The sequence below is a fragment of the Anoplopoma fimbria genome, chromosome 10, assembly GCF_027596085.1.
Source record: "Anoplopoma fimbria isolate UVic2021 breed Golden Eagle Sablefish chromosome 10, Afim_UVic_2022, whole genome shotgun sequence".
Classification (NCBI taxonomy): domain Eukaryota; kingdom Metazoa; phylum Chordata; class Actinopteri; order Perciformes; family Anoplopomatidae; genus Anoplopoma; species Anoplopoma fimbria.
Genome location: NC_072458.1, coordinates 3325061 through 3335690, shown reverse-complemented (window position 1 = coordinate 3335690; position 10630 = coordinate 3325061). Strand labels below are relative to the sequence as shown.

At 40.7% G+C, this 10630-nt stretch overlaps 1 protein-coding gene across 1 annotated transcript; it reads left to right on the top strand.

Moving 5' to 3' along the window:
* Positions 1-2848: 2848 nt before the first annotated feature.
* Positions 2849-10042, top strand: mrpl3 (mitochondrial ribosomal protein L3). Its single transcript, XM_054606324.1, has 10 exons — positions 2849-3068; positions 4197-4382; positions 4478-4565; positions 5537-5635; positions 7622-7721; positions 7828-7888; positions 8072-8183; positions 8318-8395; positions 8509-8586; positions 9785-10042. Exons 1-10 carry the CDS (start codon positions 2995-2997, stop codon positions 9932-9934), a joined length of 1026 nt encoding a protein of 341 aa, XP_054462299.1. The 5' UTR covers positions 2849-2994; the 3' UTR covers positions 9935-10042.
* The last annotated feature ends 588 nt before the right edge of the window (positions 10043-10630 follow it).

The following is a 10630-nucleotide window of genomic DNA, read 5'->3' as shown; positions in this document are numbered from 1 at the left end:
TGAACAACTTAATAATTGTAATAATTTCTTAATAACCTTCTTACATTGTAAAGAGTTTTGAGAGGTTAGCAAAGCGTTTGTGGTAGACACTCATCTGTGAGTTGAAAACCGTTTTTTCCTGTATTCTGCATGTTGATTATAATAAAGACACTTTGGTTTTCTCAATTTGGTGTGATCCGATGTTTGTGTGCATGGTTCTATTAATAATGTTGTGGGTACATACAGTGGGGCAAAAAAGTATTTAGTCAGCCACCAATTGTGCAAGTTCTCCCACTTAAAAAGATGAGAGACGCCTGTACTTTTCATCATAGGTACACTTCAACTATGAGAGACAGAATGGGGGGAAAGAATCCAGGAAATCACATTGTAGGATTTTTAATGAATTAATTGGTAAATTCCTCGGTAAAATAAGTATTTGGTCACCTACAAACAAGCAAGATTTCTGGCTCTCACAGACCTGTAACTTCTTCTTTAAGAGGCTCCTCTGTCCTCCACTCGTTACCTGTATTAATGGCACCTGTTTGAACTTGTTATCAGTATAAAAGACACCTGTCCACAACCTCAAACAGTCACACTCCAAACTCCACTATGGCCAAGACCAAAGAGCTGTCAAAGGACACCAGAAACAAAATTGTAGACCTGCACCAGGCTGGGAAGACTGAATCTGCAATAGGTAAGCAGCTTGGTGTGAAGAAATCAACTGTGGGAGCAATTATTAGAAAATGGAAGACATACAAGACCACTGATAATCTCCCTCGATCTGGGGCTCCACGCAAGATCTCACCCCGTGGGGCCAAAATGATCACAAGAACGGTGAACAAAAGTCCCAGAACCACACGGGGGACCTAGTGAATGACCTGCAGAGAGCTGGGACCAAAGTAACAAAGGCTACCATCAGTAACACACTACGCCGCCAGGGACTCAAATCCTGCAGTGCCAGACGTGTCCCCCTGCTTAAGCCAGTACATGTCCAGGCCCGTCTGAAGTTTGCTGGAGAGCATTTGGATGATCCAGAAGAGGATTGGGAGAATGTCATATGGTCAGATGAAACCAAAATAGAACTTTTTGGTAAAAACTCAACTCGTCGTGTTTGGAGGAGAAAGAATGCCGAGTTGCATCCAAAGAACACCATACCTACTGTGAAGCATGGGGGTGGAAACATCATGCTTTGGGGCTGTTTTTCTGCAAGGGGACCAGGACGACTGATCCGTGTAAAGGAAAGAATGAATGGGGCCATGTATCGTGAGATTTTGAGTGAAAACCTCCTTCCATCAGCAAGGGCATTGAAGATGAAACGTGGCTGGGTCTTTCAGCATGACAATGATCCCAAACACACCGCCCGGGCAACGAAGGAGTGGCTTCGTAAGAAGCATTTCAAGGTCCTGGAGTGGCCTAGCCAGTCTCCAGATCTCAACCCCATAGAAAATCTGTGGAGGGAGTTGAAAGTCCGTGTTGCCCAGCGACAGCCCCAAAACATCACTGCTCTAGAGGAGATCTGCATGGAGGAATGGGCCAAAATACCAGCAACAGTGTGTGAAAAGCTTGTGAAGACTTACAGAAAACGTTTGACCTCTGTCATTGCCAACAAAGGGTATATAACAAAGTATTGAGATGAACTTTTGTTATTGACCAAATACTTATTTTCCACCATAATTTGCAAATATATTCTTTAAAAATCAGACAATGTGATTTTCAGGAATTTTTTTTCTCATTTTGTCTCTCATAGTTTAGGTATACCTATGATGAAAATATACAGGCCTCTCTCATCTTTGTAAGTGGGAGAACTTGCACAATTGGTGGCTGACTAAATACTTTTTTGCCCCACTGTAAATATGTGTACCCAAGTGCCATAAATCAAAAAACCTCCACTGCGGTTAGATATCACATACCTCTCTCTCTGTCTCTTATGGACAGCCCTGTGAGTTGACACCGTTATTTGTGTGTGTGGCAGTTTCAAGTATTGTGGAGTGCTGGTTCCTGACACCTTAATCCACAACATCTCTCTTCCACTCTCTCTACGTCTCCCAGACAGAAATTAAAATACAAGAATATATTATCTCACAAATCTCCATATAGTTAATTAGGGCAAACCAAAGTTGTGCAGCCCTAGGAGTACACTCCATACGTGCCTCGGTCTCTAAAAGTCAGATCAGTATTCAACAGAGGAGCAGCCTGATATCTCTTTCAGAGACCAACAACATCAGAGAGACACAGAGTGGATCAGTTGTATAAAGGCTGGGAGAAACCACCGAAAAGGAGCAATATTGTACCTTCTATATTATTCTTTTCTGGGCTATTATAAAATCTAAGATCATTATCTAAAGCTATATTTTTTATATTTAACACAATAACCTGGGACTATAAGTCAATAATACTAATGATTCATTTAAAAACAAGTCTCATATTTTACATAGTTTGTAGTTAAAATTCCCGAGACATCAAGAAACCCAGAATCAGTGTTTTACTTGATGCCTTTCAAAATACAATACAATATATATACAATACATGCTTATTTGTTTTATTTATCTTTGTTCTTTATTATTTTATGCAATGTTTAGAACTCAAAAATGGAAATGGAAAACATCAACATCAACAGCAAAATCCAGCTCCAAAACTATTGAGTTGACCTTTAGGTGAAAATGTCAATTGTTGTTTCCAAGGTCAAAAAGGAACTTTGAAATTCAGCATTTAGTTTCGTTTCTGTTGGGTTATTTGTATCAAACCTTAAGAAACATGAAGCTGTACATAACTGTAAAAAAAAAAAACAATTGCGTTTTTAAATATCAGATCATAAAATAAAATAAATGAGTTGTGCGGAACCATTCTCATGACCCTCTGTGCAGCGGAACTGTTTTGGTGACGTACCGGAAACAGTCAGGGTGACTTTAGAACAGGACGAAGGCATGGTCGCGTATGTTGTGAGACCTCAAGCACCTCTAGATTTTGTGTAGTCTTTTTAATATTTATATGTAAGTGTGCACATAAAAGAGCACAATGGCGTCGTGGAGCTGCCGGCTTCTTCTCCAGCGGGGAACTCGAGTCATGTCTCTCCGGGCAGCAGCTGAAAGGTGGCTAATGCTAACTGGCTAGTGGTTTTAATGTACCTGAACTGTACTTGGCTGCAGTACGTAGGTTGATGTGATGCGTTCACTGTACAGGTTCTCAGTTTACTTCTACGCTGTTCCTGTTGTTTATATCTTAGCCTTGTGTCTGCAAATACATCAGCTACTGTTATCATTTAATACCACCATAGATTACTTAAATGTGTCTTTATAATTCGTCCCATAATCAATGTAACAATGTCTGTGTTTCTCTAGGTTTTATGTAGGTATAATATTTTATTTTTTTTTTGGAATGTAGGTATAATATTTGTATTGCATGAATAATGTTGAATGAATAATGTAGAGAGTGTTATAAAGGAAAGAAGTGATGAAGCACTCTTCAGTAACAGATGAGTCAAGTGTTGGGGCCCATCTGCCAGCAGTCGTGGGCAAAATGTCACCATGGTTCATTCAGTCCTTTTTAACTTTTTTTATTCCCGTCTGTGCTTTGGCAACAGTGTCTTTTGTTGAACTCGTGCAAATGAAGCATATTTATGGTCTCAAAACGCACAAAGTGTTCTTGTGACTGTGCGAACCTTCTAACTATTCATATCAGTGATGTCACTGAACTGACTTATTCAACTGAAGTGACAGAGTCGTATGATAATAGAGCCAGCGAGGCAATTTTCACTACAGGTTATGCAGTGAATGCATAGATTAGCCCTGGAATGATGATCTCCTGAAAATGAAGGACAACAATTTGGATAATCGGTTGTTAAATTAGTTCGTGGAAAATGTCAAGGGTTCTTCTAAAATGTGAAAATGTGCTGCTTATGGTTTGTTTATTTGGTAACATTGTTAACTGCATAATGCTTGAGTTTGGGGCTGTTTGGAGAATAAAGAAGCTATCCAAAGTGGTCCCCTCAAACTCTTTACAATGCAATGGGCATATCTAACTATTTTCCATTGAAATAACAGAAATTAGTTGGAAAAAAGAATGTAGCATTAAGCGAAAAGGCAAAAATAATTATTATTTTCAGTATGCTACCTGATACTCTTGTATTGATTGGACAGAGTTGTTGTGAGCTCTGGACATAGGTAATGGTCTTACTGGGAAATAACTGCAACTAATTCCCTGAATTTTCTTTCTTGTAGTCCTGCCCATGTGGTGAGTTGTGTTAGGACAGTAAAGACCTCAACGTGGTTTGATGAAAACCTCACAGAGGACAACCAGGAGTACATGAGAAAGAGCATGGCACAGGAGGGCAGGATGCAAACGGCTGATAAGCTCAACCCCCTCAAAGATGAGCCCTGGCAGCGCCATGAGTGGACACAGGGTAGGTGTCATGATCGGTGAGAGCTGTGTGCATCATGAATCCCCTTTCTGTTTCGCTCACACCTGAATCTTCTTTTCATCTGTTCCTCTGCACAGGTAGCCGAAGAGTTGGGCTAGTAGCCGTGAAGTTGGGGATGGCTCCTATCTGGACGAAATCAGGCGAAAGACATGTAGTCACCATGTTACAGGTAGCACACAGCTACACACACACACACACACACACACACACACACACACACACACACACACACACACACACACCGGTTGTGCCTTAGCTTTGCATCACAACAACAGCAGGCGTTCTTCAGGAATGATAATGTGCGTTTGTGATCCATAATGAAATGAAAAGCAGGGTTTATTGTCCTGTAGAGTGTGGGGGAACAATAGCAAATATTGAAGATATTTGATGTTTATTCACATCACGATTCACTCATCGACAAAACCGTCAGCGAAGCGAATTGATTGCAAACTGCAGCCGTGTGTGCTTACTCTCCTATTTATTGATAATGACACACTGTAGTGGGTAGCACAACAAACTCCTATTGCGATTTGAGTAAGATGTCAATGTTAATAGTCAGACTTTTTCATTTTGTCATCACCTCCACTTCAGATCAGAATCAAGGACAAACAGAAACTTCACCAATCTGCTGATTCACTTTTCACATGTAGTCACTTGTTTCTTTCAGGCTGATACGGGAACAGTCTGTGCTAGATGAAAAGTAGAGCATTTAAATTTACTTTCTCAGAGTGAAAATACTCCCACCACGTTGGCATTGTGCTACAAGTTCTATCTGAAGCAAAACTGAAAGTATGTAATTAGTCAGTGAATGAGTACAGATTTAATTGTTTCTTTGTAAAATGACATTTTGACATTTTTGTGGGGTATATATTTTTCTCTTCTTTCCTCGTCCTCTGATTTACTTGCCTTGTATCATGTTCCTCTAATTGTAGGTGTCATCCTATTGTTGTATTTAGCAAAAATGTAGTGATAGTGAGGTTTTGTGCGTAAGCCAGTTGCCCCATATTTAAGTGTTTCACACCAGGGACTTTCAGATAATGCGTATTTGTTTGTTGTAGGTCAGAAGCAAACAAGTTTCTACAGTGAAAGCTTCAATCAGACTATGACTTTTGTTAATCCAGCCTCTCTTCTTTTTCCCAGGTGCAGGACTGCCATGTAATAAAGCACCTGTCCAAGGAAGAATTTGATGGACACACCGCTGCCCTCATGGTAGGAGGGAAAACCGTATCACCCTTCCATGTAAGAAACAGCTGTTAATATCCTAAAAAATACATGTTTGTTCATCTTATCTTTGAAACTGGGTGTGTTGACACATTATGATGTTACTTAGAATGTGTTTGGAGAGTAAATTATTGTAGCTGTCATTTTGTCTAGTTTTTCAGGCAGGCTATAATCAATATTTAATGAAGGCAAGGTATCAGAGGACAATGTGTGTGCGTGTGTGAGAAGGTTTGCTCGTAGTGATGAATCTGTAGATCACTTTAATCTGCTTCCCTTTGCTTTAAAGAGCTTTATCGTGGATTTCAGCTCATTGTTCAGCTGTCTGGTCTGCCCATTCACTGTTTTGGTTCACTGACAACGCTTTTAAGACGTCGTTTTCACATGCAGCAGAAAGCTGTTTTCACACACACAAAAAAGACTGTACACTTCTTGCTCAACACCAAATAGCAGACATACAAAGTTAGTAGAGACAAGCTGGTGAACATAGTGGAGCGAGATATGTGATATTATGATATTAGATAAAAATATTACTTGGATTATGTTTATGATAAGTAATACTTATTGTAAGTCGCTTTGGATAAAAGCGTCTGCCAAATGACTGTAATGTAATGCAATAGAAAACTGAAATGCCCCTGCTTTATTACCACATTACTACACGTCATATAGTTATGGTTTGCATATTTGCTTGAAAAATGCATCACTACTCAACTTAAAAATAAATGTAATTGATAATACAAGAAATAGAAATGCATTCCCCTTTTTTTGTTTTCATTATTCACGAAAAAATCCCACTCAAAAATGGCAACACTTTAGACAATTACTTTATATTTAGTATTCGTTACATGAATCATAAACAAGGCTGAAACTGAGGACATGTTGAACTGTTCAATTTGTACTAAATAGTAACCTTTGAGAATATCATATCTCATCATACCAGTCACTATGCTCTTAATACCAGCAGAGCGGCCAGCGCCATATCTTTAGTCGCATCACAATGTCCATTTTTGCTTATTTTAGTTCTGGCTACATTTCATAATCATAAAAAATGTAATCCTATCAGTGTGACAGCTTTATGGAAGCATAACTTAGTTTTGTCATTTCCCTGTAGCATTGAGCTCATATCAGGCCTCCCAGTTCTGAAACTGTTTATGAATACGGATCCATAGTCGGGACATTATACTCGGCCACTAACCATCGGTGACATTGTCATCTCAGGCGTCTAAATAAACTGGATCCAATAGATTGTATCGCTGCTATTTCCTGCAAACATTGACAAGCACACACACGCATTTGAAAATTGTCTTTCATGCTCGTAATAAACTCTGAGGTCCCATCACTGCATCAGACTTCATATCTGACCTTGTAATAAAACACTGTAGCCTAAAGTGACAGGCAGCATCATTGGCTCCTCTGTTTCTAAAAAAGGATAGACAGTTAAAACTATTTTTTTTGTTTGTTTTTTAAGAAAATCACCTCTTAGTATGAATGAGGAGGCATTTTCGTTTTGTAATCTTGCATCTGTCTTTTTAAGGTTAAAAAACCCCCATTAATGAACAAGGATGAATAAATCAAAGTGTAATTTATTCATTGGGTCTTGAGAGATTGATGGGCCGGTGTCAAATGTGAAGTTGTTTAGAATCCCTCTCACACAGCCACTCGCCTCTCAGTCAGCGGCAGAGTTTGTCGGAGTGAGAAGCTTTGGCAGGCTGATTTTCAACCCTTCTGTTGAAAGGGAGAGAGAGAGAGTTTGGAGTGACTGGAGGGGCTGAGATGAGAGCGAGCCGAGTGAAAGCAAATGTCAGAGAAGCTCACTGCCAAGTGTGCGTGCGTATGCCTGCGTGTGTGTGCGCGTGTGTGTGTGTGTGTGTGTTTGGCTCCTGTACAGTCATAACAGGCCCACTGTTCATTTTAATATGCCAAAGTCCAACTGCTGCTCGTTCTTCTTTTACCACTTAAATCCCCATCCTCACAATCATCTCTCTTCCCGTCACTCTGACTTGACAGAGGTCTGAAGAGGAGATGGAGATGTTCAGGAATGCAGGCGTGCCCCCGAAACAGAAAGTCACCACCTTCAAAGTCTCAGACAACGCCCTCATCAAGCCAGGTATACACATGTGAATTAGCTCATACGTAAATACATACTCATTTACTATATTTTCCTTTTATTTTGTACAAATCTTGCAATGTAATCTTGTTTGTTGTGTGTTCAGGCACTCCTCTTTATGCGGCACATTTCCGTCCAGGCCAATTTGTGGACGTCACAGCCAAATCGTAAGTTAATTCTCTTGCCAGCTTTCCCTCCTCTCTGGTGCTTCCTCTTGGCTTCCGCTCCTACTACTCCAGCATCACGTTTTGAAGATTGTTTTTCTTTTTTATCTTCTATCCTCTGAGGCAACAAGTCAACACACTTGAATGTAAAAATATGAGCATGAATTTTGTTGTGTTTGTGTGTAGCATTGGTAAGGGTTTTCAAGGCGTGATGAAGCGATACGGGTTCAAAGGTCAGCCAGCCACCCACGGCCAAACCAAAACTCATCGCAGACCAGGAGCCTCTGGACCTGGAGGGGTAAGACACACACACACACACACACACACGCACACACATACTGTGTAAGACGCTCATCCATGCCAGATATGAACAGTTGGCTTCCCATAATCCAGTCATGTGAGCGTGTGTGTCTTTTATTAATCTGTGTCTAGGATCCAGCCAAAGTTTTCAAAGGGAAAAAGATGCCCGGCATGATGGGCAACATCTTTGTCACAGCTTTTGGACTGAAGGTACAAACGTTCACAAGGTCGCACGCACACAGTCAGGCTTTTGAACTATTTTGTCCTCGACTGCAACGTCAGTTCAATTCTGCCTCTGCTCATCTGCCTCCTCTCTCTTCCAGGTATGGAGGGTCAATACCAAGTATAACGTGCTGTATGTTAACGGCTCTGTCCCCGGCCACAGGAACTGTGTGTTGAAGGTAAAAATAATCATATACAGACACACTTGTGAAGTATGAAATCGAAGGTCAATCCCAGCATGCTTAGTGTTCTTACAGAGCCAAGTGACCTTGCACCTGTAAAACACCTTCACACCTGCAAGACACTGTGATCCATCTTCATGACACTGCTGGATCAGCAGTGTGTGTGTGTGTGTGTATGCATCTGTTAGTGTGTTCTTCTGCGAGGGAATGGGAGTGCGCATCTTAATGATGTTAATATTATCCACAGCATCCATCTCCCTACTCAGCACGTTGTGTTCTCCTTTTGTGTGTGCGCGGACACACACTCAGCCTATTATTTGTTTCGCAGACAAGCGATAATGAATACAAATGTGCATTGCATTTCACCCATCTCAGCTGTCTCTCTCTCTCACACACACACACACACACACACACACACACACACACACACACACACACACACACACACACACACACACACACATATATATACACCCTAGATTCACTTATATTATATTGCCCTAAAGGGCGAACATGCAGGTTTATAATGTTTTTTCATTGTTTGTTTTTATTGTTCTCTGTAGCTCTAATGTCTCTATGTAAATGAGGAATAACTGTTTTATTGATTAAAATTAAAACTAGAGGCTACAACTAAAAGAAAAGAAGCTTTTAGACCCACTGCAGTATGACCACAAGGAAAGAAATTATGATTCATGTTGGTACACGTAATAAACACCGATTTTCCCACAATATCGTAAATCATTGATTAAAATGTAAAGTTGTAACAAGACTACTAGGAAGAATAATTATATCATGAAGATTTCAATCCTCGTTGATTTGATGACACCTGTACATGAATGCCTCGTTCCCTTGAGAATTGCCTCATGTTCATCTGCATTCAGGGCAGGAATAGCAGACTCTGCCACTAACAGTGAAAACTACCATGTAGAGAGGTAATGACTCACCGTAATGTTATGTTGCCAACCATAAATAGCATCAAAAATATGGCTTTGATTTCTTGAAGTTTTTCCTGCTTCAGAAAAAGTTTGAGAACTGCCGAAAAGATTTGAAAAAATGTTAGAACATAGTGGTTACACAGACCTCAAAGTGACCAGGTTACCAAAGTGCCTGTTTTCTTCTACCAAATGTCCAAAACGCAAAGATATTCTATTTAGAAATGAATAAAACAAAGAGTGTGTGTGTGTGTGTGTTCCAGATAAGAGACACTATCCTGCCAACCAGGAGCTCCTCCCTGCTCAGCCCTCCTTTCCCAACCTATTTCACAGAAGAGGAAGGCGACCTGGACGAAGACCTGTACGACGATAACTTGTTCATTCACACAGACCCATCGTTAACACTGACCTGACCACCCACACAAACAAACAAACACACACACACGCACACACACAAATGTCTTGTTTTCATCTAAACCCACAAACCATGTCTGGATCTTGTAATAAAGAGTAATTGCTTTGATCTGTGCCCTCTAGTTTTTTTTAGTGTGAGATGCAACAGCACAGAGCCTGTCTGTTTGATTTTAACATTTATTACGTTCCCTTTCCCCCCGAAACCATGGTAACTGTCGGAGTGATGATGTCACTAGAGGATCCCCAAGCAGAGAGAGAAGAAGAAAAAAGGACTGAAACAAAACGAGAGAGGCAGATGTGGTGGAGAAATGTGCAATATCTATGCAGGGGTGCAGGATAAGGGGGGGTGAGAGCGAGCTGGTTACAATGAGTTGCACAAAGCAGAGAGAGGAATACAAACAGGAGGGAAAGGATCTAGTGTTGGTAGGGATGGAGGAATGAATGTGATAGAAGTTATGGAGGCAAACACAAAGGAGAAATGGAAGGGTGGGAGAGGCTGTTGGTGAAGGTGTGGAGGGTGACAAAAGGGGGGAGAAAAGGAGAGGCAGGGATGGAGGCTGCATGACAAAGGTTGACATTTGTGTGCACAAGAGGATAAATGAGGGCATTAATGTTGCAGCAGGAACTGCTGGGCGCTTAAGTCTGTGTGTTTGTGTTTAGCAGTATTAAAATAAGAATGCCTCAAGCTGGTGGGC